This window comes from Falco rusticolus, chromosome 19 (genome assembly GCF_015220075.1).
Source record: "Falco rusticolus isolate bFalRus1 chromosome 19, bFalRus1.pri, whole genome shotgun sequence".
Taxonomy (NCBI): Eukaryota; Metazoa; Chordata; class Aves; order Falconiformes; family Falconidae; genus Falco; species Falco rusticolus.
Window position 1 is genome coordinate 4,334,811 of NC_051205.1, and position 18,204 is coordinate 4,353,014.

Sequence of the window (18,204 nt, forward strand, 5' to 3'; positions counted from 1 at the left end):
CCAATACCCCGCGGGGGGCAGGCGGGGTCGCGGGGGGACCGTGCAGGGGGTGCAGCCCACCCGCACATTGTCCCCACGCCCCGCATCCCTGTGCCCCCCGCCCCGGTGACCGGATCCCGGGGCCGCGGTGCTGCAGCATCACTGCACCGCCCGGCCGGAGCGATGGGCGGGGGCTGCGGCGGCCCCGGGGAACCGGAGACTCAGCGTGCCGCCCCCCCCGCCGATCCACTCCCCCCCCTTCCCGTGGCGGGACTTCCGCGTGGGGCCGCGGGGACACGGGCCCGGCGGCGGCTGCTAATTAATGATTAATCTGCGCTCCTCGGGGGCCCGGCGCTGCTGCGGGGGGGCCGCGGGGCCCGGCACCGCCGCTGCGGGGGGGGCTGGGGGTGGGGGGAGCGGTCATGGAGGGGGGGGGGGGGCTGGCAAGGCCTGACCCACGCACACGCGTGGGGTACGAGTGTGGGGGGCAAGGCAGGGACCCCAGTGAGGGGTATCCCGCACCCCCGTTTTGCACGGGGTGCTGACTGGGGTGTGCGTGCAAAAAGGAAGGGGGGGGTGCGTGCAAGGGTGTGCTTGTGCGCGCACGCGTGTGTGTGCAAGGGGTGCGTGTGTGCGTGCAAGGCGTGATGTGCATGCAAGGGGGTGCGTGTGCAAGACCCCTATGTGTGCAAAACGGGTGTGCGTGTGCGCGAGGTCGTGTGTGCGAGGGGGGATGTGCACGCGTGTGTGCATGCCAGGGGTGCCTAAGCGGTGTGTAGCTGCGTGTGCAAGGGGATACGTGTGCGTGCGCGCACACACACGCACACACACATGCAAGGGGGCTCACGCGTGTGTGTGCAACACGGCTGCACACGCGTGCAAGGGGGTGCGAGTGTGCAAGGGGGGTGTAGGTGTGCGTGCAGGCTGGGTGTGCAAGGGGGGGGCACTGGGGTGAGCGTGCGGGGGGTGTGTGTGCAAGGGACACACTCAAAGGGGGGGGGACGTGTGCAGACCCGGGGGTGCAGGCGGGGGGAGGGGGGTGGGGGTGGGGGGTGCCGGTGGCGCGTGTCCCCGTTGTCCCCGCCATGTCGGTGCAGCGCGGCGGTGCGTGTGCGCGCAGCCCCGGGGGTGCCGGTCCGCCCGTGCCCGCGCGCGCACCCGCCTCCCCCGCGCTCCTCCCGCGCCTCCCCCGCCGCACCGGGGCCGTACCGGGGCCGTACCGGGCCGTACCGGGCCACCGCCGCCGCCGCTGCGCCTTTAAGGCCGCCGGCCGGGAGCGCCCGGGAGCGGATCCGGGCGGGGGGGGGGGGGGGTGGGGGGGGGCGGGTACCGGCCGGGGCTGGGCCGGGGCCGGGGCTGCGGCCGGGACCGGGACCGGGGCCGCCACCGCCGCCACCGGGGGGCCCGGCCTGGGCTGCGGGATGGGGCGGCGGGGTTGCGGCGCGGCCGCCGTGTAGGAGCGGGCGGCGGCGGGGCCGTGCCGGGGCGCGGGGCCCCGCGGGCGGCGGCGCCGGAGGCGGAGGTGAGCGGGGCCGACCGGGCGCACCGGGCGCGGTGGCGGTGGGGGGGGGTGGCCGGGGCGGCGGCGAGCGGGACCGCGATCGGGACTTGGGGGGCGGCAGCGGGGTGGGCCCCGTGGCGGCGGCAGCGGGGTGGCCCCGGGGGGGGCTGCCCGGTGGCCGGGGCGGCGGCGGCGGCGGGGGGGGCGCTGGCGGGTTGGGGGTGACCGGGCCGCGTCCGGCGGGGCTCCCCGCGGGCCGGGGCCGGGGCCGGGGGGTGGCTGCCACCGGGCTCAGCCCTTCCCGGGTGGCCGTTCCCCCCCTCCCCCGCCGTTCCCCCGGGGGTGGGACGGGCTGCCACGTCCTGGCTGGTTCCCGGTGCCCCGGGGCCGCCGTGCCCGGTGCAGCCCGTTGGCCGCCGTTCAAGACAAACAGGGCCGGGACGCCCGGGATGGTTCCAGCTTTGCCGCAGGTCGTTGCGCTGGGGTGGACAGGCTCGGGGTGGCCTTGGCAGGGCCAAGCACCGGGCACCAGCACCGGGTACCCAGTACCAGCACCGGGCACCGGCACCGGGCATCCAGCACCAATACTGGGCATTGGCACTGGGAACCGGGTACCGGCACTGGGCACCAGTATCGAGCAGCCAGCACCAGCACTGGGCACCGGGCACTGGCACTGGGCACTGGCCACTCAGTACCGGCACTGGGCACCAGCACTGGGTACCCAGTACCAGCACCAGCACCGGGCATCCAGCACTGATACTGGGCACCGGCACCGGGCACTGGCACTGGGGACCAGGTACCGGCACTGGGGACCAGTACTGGGTACCTAGCACCAGCACTGGGCACCGGGCACTCAGTACTGGTGCTGGGCACCCAGCACTGGGCACTGGGCATTCCCACAGGGGCCATGGGTGGGAGAACTGGGGTTTGGGGGTCTGCACCCCCCAGGGGACGTGGGACATCTGTGCCCTTTGCTGTCTGTGCTGGGTGGGAGCCACGCTGCCTCGGCCCCCCCCCCCCCCTCCCCCATGGGCACCGGCGTCCCTCTTGGGGTGCTGGGGGGGAGGGGACACACACTGAGCGTTGACCCCCTCCCCGGTACCCGCAGCATGTCGTGGTTCAGCGGCATCCTGGTGCCCAAGGTGGACGAACGGAAGACGGCATGGGGGGAGCGCAACGGCAAGAAGGGCGCCCGCCCCCGCGCTGCCCTCTGCGGCCCCCGCTACATGAGCTGCCTGCAGGACCCTGAGATGGAGCGGGGTGGGGGACCCCCCCGGGGGCTACGCTGCACCTGGCAGGAGGACCACTACAGCAAGAAGGGACCCTCCGGTGACTTGGGGCTCAAATCGGTGGACTTGGCCTTGGAGGATGGCGAAACCAAAGGGCCAAAGGGGGCCGGGGGCCACGGGGGGCGGCCGTCAGCCGGCGAGTGCTGGCGGCGTTTGCTCCAGGTTTTCCGTTCCAAACGGTTCCAGTCGGCCAAACTGGAGCGGCTTTACCAACGTTACTTCTTCCAGATGAACCAGAGCAGCCTGACGGTGCTGATGGGGGTGCTGGTGTTGGTCTGCGGTGTGATGCTGCTCTTCCACTGCCTGCCCGGTGCCCCCCACGTGCCGGCGGTCGCCGCTTTGGCCGGTGCCACGGCCCTTTTCTTGCTTTTGATGGTGCTGTGCAGCCGCAGCGCCTTCCCCCAGGACTATATGTGGGTGGTGAGCTACGTGGTGCTGGGGTTGCTGGCCGGGGTGCAAGCGTTGGGGACGGTGGCTGTGGTACCCCGTAGCGCGGCCGAAGGCGTTTGGTGGAGCGTCTTCTTCATCTACATCACCTACACGCTGCTGCCGGTGCGGATGCGGGCGGCCGTGCTGGCCGGCGTCTTCCTCTCCGCCCTGCACCTCGCCATCGCTTGGCACCGCAACGCCACCGACCCCTTCCTCTGGAAGCAGGTAGAGGCTGGGGGGGGGGGGGGGGGGGAATGCATATAGTGTGTGTGTGGGGGCTGCCTGCTTGTGGGATGGGGGAGACCCTGGGGGGGAGACCCCTGTCCCCGCCGGTGGCTCCCCCAGTGCCTCGCTGCAAAATTGGGCTTGGTGTTGGTGCACGTGGAAAATTCTGGATGCAGGAGGGGCCCCCTTGGCTTGCCCTGGGGGTGGGGGGCGTCCTGGGGGGGGTGGGGGGGGGTGTGTCCCATGCTAGGGACCCGTGGGTGCTGCCTACGGTGTGACCGGGGGTCTCTCCACTGCCGCAGCCTGGCGGGGGGGAGGTGAGGGGGCCCCTCGTCCTGGCAGGACCGTGCACAGACCCGCCATTGTGGGCTGTGCTTGGGGGGGGGGGGGGCACCCACAAAGCCCCCGTTGTGGGGCTGGCGGAAACCCCCGAGGGGGGATGCAGGCCCAGGGAGCCAGGGCAGGGGGGGTGGCTGCCACCCAGGGGGGCTGGGACCTTGGCAGTGTCCCCTGTCCTGCCCCCTTGGGCTGGCGGGTGCTCCCAGTGGGGTGCTGCATGCACAGGGGGGGTCCAGGGGGGGTCCCCTTGCCCACAAGGGCCATGTGTTGCCAGTCCCCAGCCCCCCCCACCCCCGCCCCCGCACGAGGCCACCCGTCACCCTCGCCCTGCCTGGCCAGGGCTGGGGCCACGTGCTGTCCCCACGGGGCGCATGATGCTGAAGGGGGGGGGTACACAGTGAGGCTGGTGGAGCATGGAGGGGGTCACGGGAGGAGAAGCCCCCCCCCGAGTGGGGCTAACCTCTGCAGGGTGGGAGCGATGGGGCTGTGCCCCCTGGCCGGGGGGATGTGATGGGGATGGGGGGGGGGGGGGTGCGTGGCCCCCCGCTTCCAGCCCGCCGCTATAAATAGCCCTGGCCCCGGTCCCAGGGGACAGGGATGGGGACGGGGAGGGGGGGAAACCACAGCACTCCCGCTGCAGCCATCTCCGCTTCCCGGCCCTCCCCCGGCTTCCTCCGCTTCCCGAGGGCCCGTGGGGCCTGGCTGTGTCCCCACGTCCCCCCCTGCCCCGTCCCCCCATGTCCCCCCCTGCCCCGTGTCCCCATGTCCCTCAAGTCCCTGCATCCTCGTATCCCTGTGCCTTGGGTCCCCAGGTCCCTGCAGCCCCTGTGCCCCGCTTTCCTGCAGCTCTGCGTGCCCCCCATCCCCCTGCTCGGGCTCTCCATGTCCCCCATGTCCCTGCAGCCCCCCCTGCCCCGGTTTCCCATGTCTCCAGGTGCCCCATGTCCCCATCACCCTGGTCCTGTATCCCCAGGTCCCTGCATCCTCGTATCCCTGTGCCTTGGGTCCCTGCAGCCCCTGTGCCCCGCTTTCCTGCAGCTTCGGGTGCCCCCTGTCCCCCTGCTCTGGCTCTCTATGTCCCCCATGTCCCTGCAGCCTCGCCCCCCACCCCCCCCCCCCCCCCCCCCCCCCCCCCCCGGTTTCCCATGTCTCCAGGTGCCCCATGTCCCCGTCACCCTGGTCCTGTATCCCCAGGTCCCTGCATCCTCCGTGTCCCCAGGTCCCTGCATCCTCCCTTCCCTTGGTCCCTGCATCCCACATCCCCTTGCTTTGTGTCCCCATGTTTCCGCCCCCGCCCCATGACCCCCCCCCCCTGCAGCCCCCCTGCTCCTCTTGGCAGCACCCCCCCCATCCTGGAGCCAGGGTTTTGGGGTGCAGAGGAGGGTGGCAGAGCTGGCCAGGGGTCCCTGGGTGGCTGCACTGAGCCCACCTCCCCCACCAGCTCAGCGCCAACGCCCTGATCTTCCTCTGCACCAACGTGGTGGGGGTCTGCACCCACTACCCGGCCGAGGTGTCGCAGCGCCAGGCCTTCCAGGAGACCCGGGGCTACATCCAGGCGCGCCTGCACCTCCAGCGGGAGAACCGCCAGCAGGTAAGCTGGGGGTCCTGGGTGTCCCAGGGACGGTGGGGTCCGCCGTGATGGGCCTGGGGGAAGGGGGGGTCCGTCAGGGCCCTGGCCCCCCGCTGATGGGGTGGTGCTGTGGGGCAGGAGCGGCTGTTGCTCTCGGTGCTGCCCCAGCACGTGGCCATGGAGATGAAGGAGGACATCAACACCAAGAAGGAGGACATGATGTTCCACAAGATCTACATCCAGAAGCACGACAACGTCAGGTACCGCGGGGTGCAAGGTCTTGGGGGGGGGGGGTGGGGGTGGGAGGGGAGTGTCACTAGGTGAGGGGGTCCGGGGTGGTCTGTGGTCCCTCCCCAGCCCACGCTCTTCCTCCCGGCAGCATCCTCTTCGCGGACATCGAGGGCTTTACCAGCCTGGCCTCGCAGTGCACAGCCCAGGAGCTGGTGATGACGCTCAATGAGCTCTTCGCTCGCTTCGACAAGCTGGCGGCGGTGAGTGGGGTGGGGGGTGGGGGGTGCGGGGGTGGGGCTGGAAGGGGGTCCCAGAGCCCCCCTGACCTGCCCGTCCCCCCCAGGAGAACCACTGCCTGCGCATCAAGATCCTGGGGGACTGCTACTACTGCGTGTCGGGGCTGCCGGAGGCGCGTGGGGACCATGCGCACTGCTGCGTGGAGATGGGGGTCGACATGATCGAGGCCATCTCGTGAGTCGGGGGGTCGCGCCTGTCACCGGTGCTGGCATGTCCCCAGTGCCACTGCAACACTGGGAGGCTGTGCCTGACCCCAGCGCCACCATGTCCCCAGTGTTGGCACGTCCCCAGTGCCACTGCAAGACTGGGAGGCTGTGCCTGACCCCAGCGCCACCATGTCCCCAGTGCTGGCATGTCCCCAGTGCCACTGCAACACTGGGAGGCTGTGCCTGACCCCAGCGCCACCATGTCCCCAGTGCTGGCACGTCCCCAGTGCCACTGCAAGACTGGGAGGCTGTGCCTGACCCCAGCGCCACCATGTCCCCAGTGCTGGCACGTCCCCAGTGCCACTGCAAGACTGGGAGGCTGTGCCTGACCCCAGCGCCACCATGTCCCCAGTGCTGGCACATCCCCAGTGCCACTGCAACACTGGGAGGCTGTGCCTGACCCCAGTGCCACCATGTCCCCAGTGCTGGCACATCCCCAGTGCCACTGCAACCCTGGGAGGCTGTGCCTGACCCCAGTGCCACCATGTCCCCAGTGCTGGGATGTCCCCAGTGCCACTGCAACCCTGGGGGGCTGTGCTTGACCCCAGTGCTGGCATGTCCCCAGTGCTGGCATGTCCCCAGTGCTGGCATGTCCCCAGTGCCGCTGCAGCCCTGGGGGGCTGTGGCTGGCCCCGGTGCTGGCACACCCCTGGTGCTGCCCAGGCCCCGGTGCCGCGGTGCCTTGGGCTGACGTGGTGCCGGTGCCGTCCGCAGGCTGGTGCGCGAGGTGACGGGGGTGAACGTGAACATGCGCGTGGGCATCCACAGCGGGCGGGTGCACTGTGGCGTCCTGGGGCTGCGCAAGTGGCAGTTCGACGTCTGGTCCAACGACGTGACCCTCGCCAACCACATGGAAGCGGGTGGCAAAGCCGGGTGAGCCAGGACCAGGGGGGCTGGGCTGGGGGCTGGGGTGGGGAACGTGGAACAAGGGGGGTGGGGGGGTGGGCTCAGCACCTTCATCCCTGCCATCCCCAGGCGCATCCACATCACCTGGGCGACGCTGCAGTACCTGAACGGGGACTACGAGGTGGAACCAGGCCACGGGGGCGAGCGCAACGCCTACCTCAAGGAGCACAACATCGAGACCTTCCTCATCGTGGGCTGCAGCCAGAAGCGCGTGAGTCAGAGGGGGGAATTGAGGGGGGGGGGATGGGGGGATGGGGACCCTGGGGGACCCCCTCTCACGGCCACGTCGCCCTGCAGAAGGAGGAGAAAGCCATCCTAGCCAAGCTGCAGCGGGCTCGTGCCAACTCGACGGAGGGGCTGGTGCCGCGCTGGGTGCCCGAGCGCTCCTTCTCCCGCACCAAGGACTCCAAGGCCTTCCGGCAGATGGTGAGCGACCATGGAGGGGGGCGGGGGGGCATGTTGGGAAGGGGGGACCCCCCCTGCGGCGGTATCGGCTGCTCGCTGCCTTTCCGTGGTCGCCTTTGGGCTTCCCCAGCCTTGCCCGCAGCCCTCGCCTGCTTCCTCCTGCTGGCCGCAGCCCAGGGCCTTGAAGAAGCCCCCCCCATCCTCAGCAGATCTCGGGGTTCCCTCCTGTCCTCATCAGCCCTTGGGGACCCTCAGGTGTCCCCCCCCATCCTCAGCAGCCCGCAGGGATCAGCCATCCTCAGCAGCCCATAGAGATCCCCAGGTTCCCCCCCCCCCCGCCTCCATCCTCAGCAGCTGTTGGGGACCCCCCAGGTGTACCCCCTGTCCTCGGCACCCCTTGGGGATGCCTCCTGTCCTCACTGGCCTTGGGGACTCTCAGGGGTCCCCCATCCTCACTGGTGTCAGCCACCCCCCCCAGACCCCTCCCTCCCCCCCTTGCAGACTCTTGGGGACCCCCCCTATCCTTGCAAGGCTTGGGGAACACTTGGGAATCCCCCACATCCTGGTAACCCTTGGGACTCTGTCCCCTGTCCTTGGGGGGGCTTGGTTGACCCTGGGGGATGCCCTATGATCTTGTCATCTATGACCGCCCCCCCCCAATCCATGCCAGTGTCCCTGACACCCCCCCATTTCCCTTGTGTCTCCCCAGGGAATTGATGACTCCAGCAAGGACAAGTAAGTGTCCCCATGCTGAGGGTCCTGGGGGTGGGGGGTCATGGCCAGCCCCTCTCTGGGGCAGAGCCAGGGGCTGGGGGGACCCTGACCTACCCCTGCCCCCAGCCGTGGTGCCCAGGAGGCCCTCAACCCCGAGGACGAGGTGGACGAGTTCCTGAGCCGGGCCATCGACGCCCGCAGCATTGACCAGCTCCGCAAGGACCATGTCAAGAAGTTCCTGCTCACCTTCCAGACGCCTGAGCTGGAGAAGAAGGTGGGGGTCCCTCCATCCCCCCCATCCCATCCCTGCCGTCCCCTCCATCCCCTGAAGTCCCCTCTGTCCCGCTCCCATCAGCACCTTTGTCTCCCTCATCTCGCTTCCATCCCCTGGGGTCCTCTGTCCTGGTTCTGTGGTACCCCCTGCCCCCCATCCCAGCTGCGCATCACATCTGTCCCCTCTGGTCTGTGAGATCCCCTTCATCCAGCTGGCTCCATGATCCCCCCTGTCCTGGTCCTTCCATCCTGTCCCCCTCCATCCCATCCCCTGGGGTCCCCTCAATCCTATCCCCTGGGGTCCCCCGGTGTCCCCTCCGTCCCATCTCTTGGTGCCCTCTCCGTCCCATCCATCGGTGTCCCCTCCCATCCCATCCCATCTTATCCCATCCCCTGGGGTCCCACATGGTCCCCTCCATCCCATCCCCTATGGTCCCCTCCATCCCCTGGTGTCCCCTCAATCCCATCCCTTGGGGTCCCATCCCATCTCATCCCCTCCCCTCCCATCTCATCCCCTGGGGTCCCCCATGGTCCCCTCCATCCCATCCCCCGGGGTCCCCTCAATCCCATCCCTTGGGGTCCCCTCCCATCCTATCCTATCCCATCCCCTGGGGTCCCCCATGGTCCTCTCCGTCCCATCCCCCATGGTCCCCTCCATCCCCTGGGGTCTCCTCAATCCCATCCCTTGGGGTCCCCTTGGGGTCCCCTCCCTCCCCTCCCATCCCATCCCCTGGGGTCCCCCATGGTCCCCTCTGTCCCATCCTCTGGTGTCCCCTCCATCCCGTCCCCCTGGGGTCCGCTCCATCCCATCCTCTGGGGACCCTCTGTCCCCCTCCATCCCATCCCATCCCATCCCCCAGGGTCCCCTCCATCCCATCCCCTGGGAGCCCCCAGGAGCCCCTCTGCCCTGCCCTGCCCTGCCCCCCCCCCCAGCCCAGCTCACCGCTTCCCTCGCCGCAGTACTCCAAGAAGGTGGATGACCGCTTCGGTGGCTACGTGGCCTGCACCCTCCTCGTCTTCTGCTTCATCTGCTGCCTCCAGATCGTGGTGTTCCCGCAGTGAGTGCTGCAGCCACCCCCCCCCCCCCCCGACCCCCCCCCCCCCAATGCTCACAGCCACCTCTCTCAGCTCCCCGCTGATGCTTGGCGTCTACGTTGGCATCTTCATCCTCCTTGCTGCCATCCTCTTCGTCTGCGCCGTCTATTCCTGTGTCACCGTGAGTACACGGCTGATGGGTGGGAGGGTGCGGGGGGGCTTGGCGGTGCATGATGGGGTCTTTTTGCGCCCCCCCCCCCGCAGCTGTTCCCCGCCGCCCTGCAGCAGCTTTCCCGGAAAATCGTCCAGTCCCGTGCGCACAGCACCGTCATCGGGGTCTTCACCATCCTCCTCGTCTTCATCGCTGCCTTCGTCAACATGGTAGGGACGTGGGGTCAGGGGCACGGGGGGCTGCGGGGGGCTGCGGGGGGCTGCGGGGCACCGGCTCACCCTTCTTCCACCCCCACCCCCCCCTGCCAGTTCTCCTGCAGCCGGGTGGCTCTGCGGGACTGCGCCGCCCGTGAGCTCAACGTCACCCCCGAGGCTGTGGGACCCTGCCAGCTCCGGGTCCTCAACTTCTCGCTGGGGACCCCCGCGGAGCCCTGCCACGGTGACGGGCTGGCCTGTGACTTCCCCGAGGTGAGTGGCTGTGGGGCAGCCATGGGCGCAGGGCTCCCGTGGGTGCCAGCGTGGGTCCCTCTGGGTGCACTGTCCGCCTTGGGGGCTGGCATGGGGTCCCTGAGGGTGCAGGGTGCTGGCACGGGGTCCCTGTGGGCACTGTGTCCCCCTGGTATGGGGTCTCTGGGGGTACAGGGTGCTGGCACAGGGTCCCCACAGATATAGGGTGCTGCCATAGGTCCCTACGGGTGCATGGTCCCCCGTGGGTGCTGGCACAGAGCCCCTGAGGGTGCAGGGTGCTGGCACGGGGTCCCTGCAGCCACTGTGTCCCCAAGGATGCTGGCACGGGGTCCCTGAGGGTGCAGGGTGTTGGCACGGGGTCCCTGCAGCCACTGTGTCCCCAAGGATGCTGGCACGGGGTCCCTGAGGGTGCAGGGTGTTGGCACGGGGTCCCTGCAGCCACTGTGTCCCCAAGGATGCTGGCATGAGGTCCCTGTAGGTACGGGTGCTGGCACGGGGTCCCTGCAGCCACTGTGTCCCCAAGGATGCTGGCATGAGGTCCCTGTAGGTACAGGGTGCTGACACGGGGTCCCTGCAGCCACTGTGTCCCCAAGGATGCTGGCACGGGGTCCCTGAGGGTGCAGGGTGCTGACACGGGGTCCCTGCAGCCACTGTGTCCCCAAGGATGCTGGCATGGGGTCCCTGAGGGTGCAGGGTGCTGACACGGGGTCCCTGCAGCCACTGTGTCCCCAAGGATGCTGGCATGAGGTCCCTGTAGGTACAGGGTGCTGACACGGGGTCCCTGCAGCCACTGTGTCCCCAAGGATGCTGGCACGGGGTCCCTGAGGGTACAGGGTGCTGACACGGGGTCCCTGCAGCCACTGTGTCCCCAAGGATGCTGGCACGGGGTCCCTGAGGGTGCAGGGTGCTGGCAGGGGGTCCCCATGGGTGCAGGGTCCCTGTGGGGGGTTACCGGCGGGGGTTTCCCATGGGATGCCAGTGCATCCCTGCCACTCTCCCCCGCAGTACTTCAACTACAGCGTGGTGCTGAGCCTGCTGGCCTGCTCCGTCTTCCTGCACATCAGCAGCATCGGCAAGCTGCTGCTCATGGTGGCCATCGAGGCCACCTACCTGGTGCTGGTGGAGGGACCCCAGGCCACCCTCTTCGACAACGCCGACCTGCTGGTGGTGGCCAATGCCCTGTGAGTGCCCTGCGTCCCCCCGCCGGGTGTCCCCACCCTGGGAGCTGGGTCCCCACCTTGCTAAGCCCCGGCTCTTCTCCCCCTCCCCAGGCCCTCCTTCAATGTGACCCAGGGTGAATGGTGAGCGGGGGACTGGGACCAGTGGGGGAATGGGAAGGGGCGGGTGGGGAGGGTGGGCTGTAAGTAGGAGAGTCCCCTGAGGTGGGGGTCTGTGCTGCGGGGGTGGGTGCATCTTGTGAGGTTGGGCAGATCTTGGGGGGTCGCTGGGATGGTGCGTCTTACAGGGTGGGTGCAGGTTTGGGGTCCCTGGGGTGGGTGAATCTTAAGGGATCCCTTGGGTGGGTGCAGCTTTGGGGTCTGGCTGCAGCTTTGGGGTCCCTGGGGTGGAAGCATCTTGGGGGATCCCTTGGGTGGGTGCAGCTTTGGGGTCTGGGTGCAAGTTTAGGGTCCCTGCGGTGGGAGCATCTTGGGGGATCCCTTGGGTGGGTGCAGCTTTGGGGTGTGGGTGCAGTTTTGGGGTCCCTGGGGTGGGCATGGACTCGCCCAGCACCCCACCTCAGTGGGCGCGGGGTGCCCGCAGCCCGGCGGAGGGGAAGGTGGCCCTGCGGTACGTCACCCCCGTCATCCTGGCTGTCTTCGCGCTGGCGCTGTACCTGCACGCGCAGCAGGTCGAATCCACCGCCCGCCTCGATTTCCTCTGGAAGCTGCAGGTAGGACCGGGAATGGGGGGGGGGGGGGAGGGCGAGGGGCTGGGATTGACCCTCTCCCCGCACCCCAGCACTGGGGGGGGATGCAGGACCCCAGCCCGGCTCCTGCATGGTGCTGTGCGCCGCAGGCGACGGGTGAGAAGGAGGAGATGGAGGAGCTGCAGGCGTACAACCGCCGGCTGCTGCACAACATCCTGCCCAAGGACGTGGCGGCGCATTTTTTGGCGCGGGAGCGACGCAACGACGAGCTCTACTACCAGTCGTGCGAGTGCGTGGCCGTCATGTTCGCCTCCATCAGCAACTTCTCCGAGTTCTACGTCGAGCTGGAGGCCAACAACGAGGGCGTCGAGTGCCTGCGGCTGCTCAACGAGATCATCGCCGACTTCGACGAGGTGCCGGAGGGCGGATTGGGGTGGGGTGGGGTGCAGGAGATGGGGGGCAGGGGGTGATGGAGGCGCCGTGGGGCAGCGTGCATGAGGATGGGGTGCAGGAGATGGGGGGCAGGGATGGGGTGCAGGGATGAGGTGTACAGGGATCACAGGGACGGGGTGCAGGAGCTGGGGTGCACGGGGCTCACAGGGATGGGGTGCAGGAGGTGGGGTGCAGGAGATGGGGGGCAGGGGGTGATGGAGACGCCGTGGGGCAGCGTGCATGAAGATGGGGGGCAGGGATGGGGTGCAGGGATGGGGTGCAGAGGGATCACAGGAACAGGGTGCAGGAGCTGGGGTGCACGGGGCTCACAGGGATGGGGTGCAGGAGGTGGGGGGCAGGAGATGGGGGGCACGGGGTGATGGAGATGCCGTGGGGCAGCGTGCATGAGGATGGGGTGCAGGAGATGGGGGGCAGGAGGTGGGGTGCAGGAGATGGGGTGCACAGGGATCACAGGGATGGGGCGCAGGAGATGGGGTGCAGGGATGAGTTGCACAGAGATCACAGCAACGGGGTGCAGGAGCTGGGGTGCACGGGGCTGACAGGGATGGGGTGCAAGAGGTGGGGGGCACAGGGTGATGGAGGGGCTGTGGGACAGCGTGTGTGAGGATGGGGGTGCAGGAGATGGGGTGCACAGTGCTCGGGAATGAGGTGCAGGAGATGGGGTGCATGGGGATCACAGGGATGGGGCGCAGGAGATGGGGCGCAGGAGATGGGGTGCACGGGGATCACAGGGATGGGGCGCAGGAGACGGGGTGCACGGGGATCACAGGGATGGGGCGCAGGAGATGGGGTGCATGGGGATCACAGGGATGGGGCGCAGGAGATGGGGTGCAGGAGATGGGGTGCACGGGGATCACAGGGATGGGGCGCAGGAGATGGGGTGCATGGGGATCACAGGGATGGGGCGCAGGAGATGGGGTGCAGGAGATGGGGTGCACGGGGATCACAGGGATGGGGCGCAGGAGATGGGGTGCACGGGGATCACAGGGATGGGGCGCAGGAGATGGGGTGCAGGAGATGGGGTGCACGGGGATCACAGGGATGGGGCGCAGGAGACGGGGCGCGTGCGGCTCACAGAGATGGGGTGCAGCAGATGGGGCGCACAGGGATCACAGGGATGGGGCGCAGGAGATGGGGTGCAGCAGATGGGGCGCACAGGGATCTCAGGGATGGGGCGCAGGAGATGGGGTGCAGGAGATGGGGCACACAGGGATCTCAGGGATGGGGCGCAGGAGATGGGGTGCAGGAGACGGGGCGCACAGGGATCACAGGGATGGGGCGCAGGAGACCGAGTGCATGATGCTGACAGGACCGGGGTGCAGGAGACGGGGGATGTGCCGCTGCCAGGGACGGGGTGCAGGACCGGGTGCCTGGGACCCCCCACGATGTTGGGGGGGGGTGTGTAACTCCCCCGTCCCCCCCCAGATCATCAGCGAGCAGAGGTACCGGCAGCTGGAGAAGATCAAGACCATCGGCAGCACCTACATGGCGGCCTCGGGCCTCAACGCCTCCACGTACGACCGCGAGGGCCGGAGCCACATCGCGGCGCTGGCCGACTACGCCATGCACCTGATGGAGCAGATGAAGTACATCAACGAGCACTCCTTCAACAACTTCCAGATGAAGATCGGTCAGTGCACGCCCCTCGCACGCCCCTCGCACACCCCTCGCACGCCCTTTGAATGCCCTTTGCATGCCCTTTGCATGCCCTTTGAGTGACCTTTGCATGCTCCTTGCATGCCCTTTGCACTCCCTTTGCACGCTCCTTGTGCGCCCTTTGCACGCCCTTTGCATGACCTTTGCATGCCCTTTGCACACTTCTCGTGCGCCCTTTGCATGACCTTTGCATGCCCTTTGAGTGACCTTTGCACGCTCCTTGCATGCCCTTTGCACTCCCTTTGCACTCCCTTTGCACGCTCCTTGTGCGCCATTTGCATGCCCTTTGCACGCCCTTTGCACGCCCTTTGCACGCCCTTTGCACGCCCTTTGCATGCCCTTTGCACGCTCTTTGCATGCCCTTTGAATGCCCTTTGCATGCCCTTTGAATGACCTCTGCATGCCCCTTGCACGCTCCTTGTGCGCCCTTTGCATGTCCTTTGCATGCCCTTTGAGTGACCTTTGCACGCTCCTTGCATGCCCTTTGCACTCCCTTTGCACGCTCCTTGTGCGCCCTTTGCATGCCCTTTGCACGACCTTTGCATGCCCTTTGCACGCTCTTTGCACGCCCTTTGAATGACCTCTGCATGCCCCTTGCACGCTCCTTGTGCGCCCTTTGCATGCCCTTTGCATGCCCTTTGCATGACCTTTGCACACCCTTTGCATGCCCTTTGAATGACCTTTGCATGCCCTTTGCACACTCCTCATGCACCCTTTGCATGCCCTTTGCACACCCTTTGAATGACCTTTGAACGCCCTTTGCACGCTCCTCGTGTGCCCTTTGCAAGCCCCTCGCACGCCCCTTTGCACGCCCCTTCCCCTTTGCACATGCTGCCCTTTGCACAGACATTTACACACTCCTTGCACCTGCGAACCCTTTGCACGCCCCTTCCTCTTTGCACACAGCCCTCGCACACCCCTTTACACACTCTTTTGCCACTGTAAACCCTGTGCACCCCCTTTCCCCTGTGCACCCCCTTTCCCCTTTGCACACACAGCCTTCTCACACCCTTGCACGCCACTTTACACACTCCCTTGGCATCGCAAACACTTTGCATGCACAAACCCCTTTGCACACCCCTTCCCCTTTGCATGCCCCTTCCCATTTGCACACCCATTCTGCTTTACACACTCCCTTGCCCTTGCAAACCCCTTGCATGCACAAACCCTTTGCACGCCCCTTCCCTTTGCACACACAGCCCTTGCACACCCATTTACACACTCCCTTCGTGTGCCCCTTCTGCTTTACACACTCCCTTGCCATTGCAAACCCGTTGCATGCATAAACCCTTTGCACACCCCTTCCCCTTTGCACATGCAGCCCTCGCACGCCACGTGACTCGCTCCCTTGGCATCGCAAACACTTTGCATGCACAACCCCCTTGCACGCCCCTTCCCCTTTGCACACACAGCCCTTGCACACCCCTTTACACACTCCTTTGCGTGCTCCTTCCCCTTTGCACAGCCCTTCCACATTGCACACGCAGCCCTCACACACCCCTTGTCTCGCTCCCTTGGCATTGCAAACCCTTTGCATGCACAACCCCCTCGCACGCCCCTTCCCCTTTGCACACGCAGCCCTTGCACACCCATTTACACACTCCCTTTGTGTGCCCCTTCCCCTTTGCACACCCCTGCTGCTTTACACACTCCCTTGCCATTGCAAACCCTTTGCACGCCCCTTCCCCTTTGCACGCCCCTTCCCCTTTGCACGCCCCTTCCCCTTTGCACGGCCCTTCCCCTTTGCACACGCAGCCCTCGCACGCCCCTTGACTCGCTCCCTTGCTGTCGCAAACCCTTTGCACGCCCCTTCCCCTTTGCACGGCCCTTCCCCTTTGCATGGCCCTTCCCCTTTGCACGGCCCTTCCCCTTTGCATGCCCCTTGACTCGCTCCCTTGCTGTCGCAAACCCTTTGCACGCCCCTTCCCCTTTGCACGCCCCTTCCCCTTTGCACGCCCCTTCCCCTTTGCACGGCCCTTCCCCTTTGCACGCCCCTTCCCCTTTGCACGCCCCTTGACTCGCTCCCTTGCTGTCGCAAACCCTTTGCACGCCCCTTCCCCTTTGCACGCCCCTTCCCCTTTGCACGCCCCTTGACTCGCTCCCTTGCTGTCGCAAACCCTTTGCACGCCCCTTCCCCTTTGCACGGCCCTTCCCCTTTGCACGCCCCTTCCCCTTTGCACGCCCCTTCCCCTTTGCACACGCAACCTCCTCGCGCACCCCCGTGCCCTGACACCCGCAGCCGTAGGGGGGGGTCCGTGACGCTCTGCCTGTGTCGTGTCATGTCCCGTCCCCCCCCCCAGGTCTGAACATGGGGCCGGTGGTGGCAGGGGTGATCGGGGCGCGCAAGCCGCAGTACGACATCTGGGGCAACACCGTCAACGTCTCCAGCCGCATGGACAGCACCGGGGTCCCAGACCGCATCCAGGTCAGCTCGGGGGGCAGGGAGGTGGGGGGACCCTTTCTTTGAGCCCCCCCCAGCACCTCATCCCCATGTCCCCCTCCCCCCAGGTGACAACGGACCTGTACCAGGTGCTGGCGGCCAAGGGCTACGTGCTGGAGTGCCGGGGGCTGGTCAAGGTCAAGGGCAAGGGGGAGATGACCACCTACTTCCTCAACGCTGGCCCTGGAGGGAGTTAGGAGCGGGGGGGGGGGAGGGCCGTGGTGTTCCCCCCCACCCCCAGCCCCAGGCTGATGCCCCCCAGCCTGCACCAGGGGTTAGGCAAAAAAAAAAAAAAGGAAAAATCCCCAAATCCACATATTTAGAAAAAAAAAAAAAAAAAAAAAGAGGAAAAAGGGAGAAACGACACAAGGGAGGTGGCTGGAGGTGGGGGTGTCATCCCCCCCCCCCACTGTCCCCCCCCCCCCCCAAGGGCAGTGTGTTGAGGGGAGCATTTCTCAGCCCTGTACCAGGGTGTGTTTTGGGGGGGGTGGGTGGGTGTCAGGGTGCAACCCCCCCTTTGCCAAAATCCCCCATGTGCCAAAGAGGGGAGGGGGACACCCCCCCGGGGACGGGGCTGGGGTGGGGTTTGGGGGTGGGGGTCTCCCCAGCCTCCTCCATGTGCCAAATTAAAGTGCCGCCTGCTGGGGGGGGACACACACACAGGCAAAGCACCTTCGCAGCCCCCCAGAACCCCCACCCAGGGGCCCGGCCCTCCCCAGCCAGGGGGTCCTGTACCCTCCCGGGGGCTGCCGGTGGGGAGGGGGGGGGGCAGCTTCCCCTCCTTTTAAATGCAAAAAAAAAAAAAAAGTGACTTTTTTCTTTTTTTTTTTTTTTCTTTTTTTTTTTCTCTTTTGTTTTCTGAAGCCGTTTTGGGGCCGGGGGGGCTCAGCCCGGGTTGGGGGGTACTGCCCCCCCCCTCAGTGCAGACCTGAGGTACTTTGTCCTTCGTGTGTACAGATAAATTATATATAAAACTCACTTTGGATACGAGCTGTGGCCTGACGTGTGGGGCATGGGGGAGGGGGGGGGCTGCGGGAGGCCGAGACCCCCATGGAGGGGGCAAGATCCTGGTGGGTTGTTGGGAGGGGGGGTGTCCCAGATCTTGGAGGGGGGGCGTCCGGGCCTGGTGTGTGGGAGACCCAGATCCAGGTAGGGGGCTTGGGCCCAGTGTGGGGGCTCTGCCCTGGTATGGGGGGGCCACGATCCTGGTAGAGGGGCCTGGTCCTGGGGGGGGGGGGAGCCCAGATCCCGGTGTGGGGCCTGGTCCAGTATGAGGGGGGGCCAGATCCCAGTAGGGGACCCGGTCCCGGTGTGTGTGTGGGGTCCCAGATCCTGGTCCCTGGGGGGAGTGCCTGATCCCAGTGTGGGGGGCCAGACCCCAGGAGGGGGCTTGGGCCCGGTGTGTGGGGGCCCAGATCCTGGCAGGGGGCTTGGGCCCAGTGTGGGGTCTCTGTCCTGGTAGAGGGGCCTGGTCCTGGTGGTGGTGGGGGGGCCCAGATCCCGGTGTGGGGCCTGGTACCTGGGGGGAGGCCCTGATCCCGGGGGGGGGACGGGCAGACCCCGACAGGGGGCCCGGTCCCAGTGGGTGGGGCCTAGATGTGCGGGCCGGGTCCCGGAGAAGCCGCAGGGCCCGTTGCCGGGGGGTCACAGTAGGTCCCGGAGGGCGGGGCGGACACCGGCTCCCCCCTCCCCCTCCCTGCCCCAACCCGCGCAGGCGTCCTGGAACGCGCATGCGCCACGACGGCTCCTC

At 67.6% G+C, this 18,204-nt stretch overlaps 1 protein-coding gene across 2 annotated transcripts; it reads left to right on the plus strand.

Annotated features, from left to right (window-relative positions):
- The first annotated feature begins 1,454 nt into the window (after positions 1-1,454).
- On the plus strand, positions 1,455-17,432 carry LOC119139913 (adenylate cyclase type 6-like). 2 transcript variants are annotated; one of them, XM_037370731.1, is made up of 22 exons: positions 1,455-1,501; positions 2,589-3,423; positions 5,204-5,353; positions 5,471-5,592; positions 5,712-5,823; positions 5,907-6,034; positions 6,781-6,939; positions 7,042-7,183; positions 7,270-7,398; positions 8,087-8,112; positions 8,218-8,365; positions 9,325-9,422; positions 9,493-9,580; positions 9,664-9,780; positions 9,880-10,038; positions 11,044-11,219; positions 11,310-11,339; positions 11,800-11,929; positions 12,055-12,318; positions 13,784-13,988; positions 16,315-16,439; positions 16,523-16,651. In XM_037370731.1, the coding sequence occupies exons 2-22, from the start codon at positions 2,590-2,592 to the stop codon at positions 16,649-16,651; spliced, it is 3,471 nt and encodes a 1,156-aa protein (XP_037226628.1). In that variant the 5' UTR covers positions 1,455-1,501; position 2,589. The 2 variants fall into 2 exon arrangements, with proteins under 2 accessions (XP_037226628.1, XP_037226627.1); XM_037370730.1 differs by lacking the exon at positions 1,455-1,501 and adding an exon at positions 1,788-2,276 and having other exon boundaries at positions 16,523-17,432.
- The last annotated feature ends 772 nt before the right edge of the window (positions 17,433-18,204 follow it).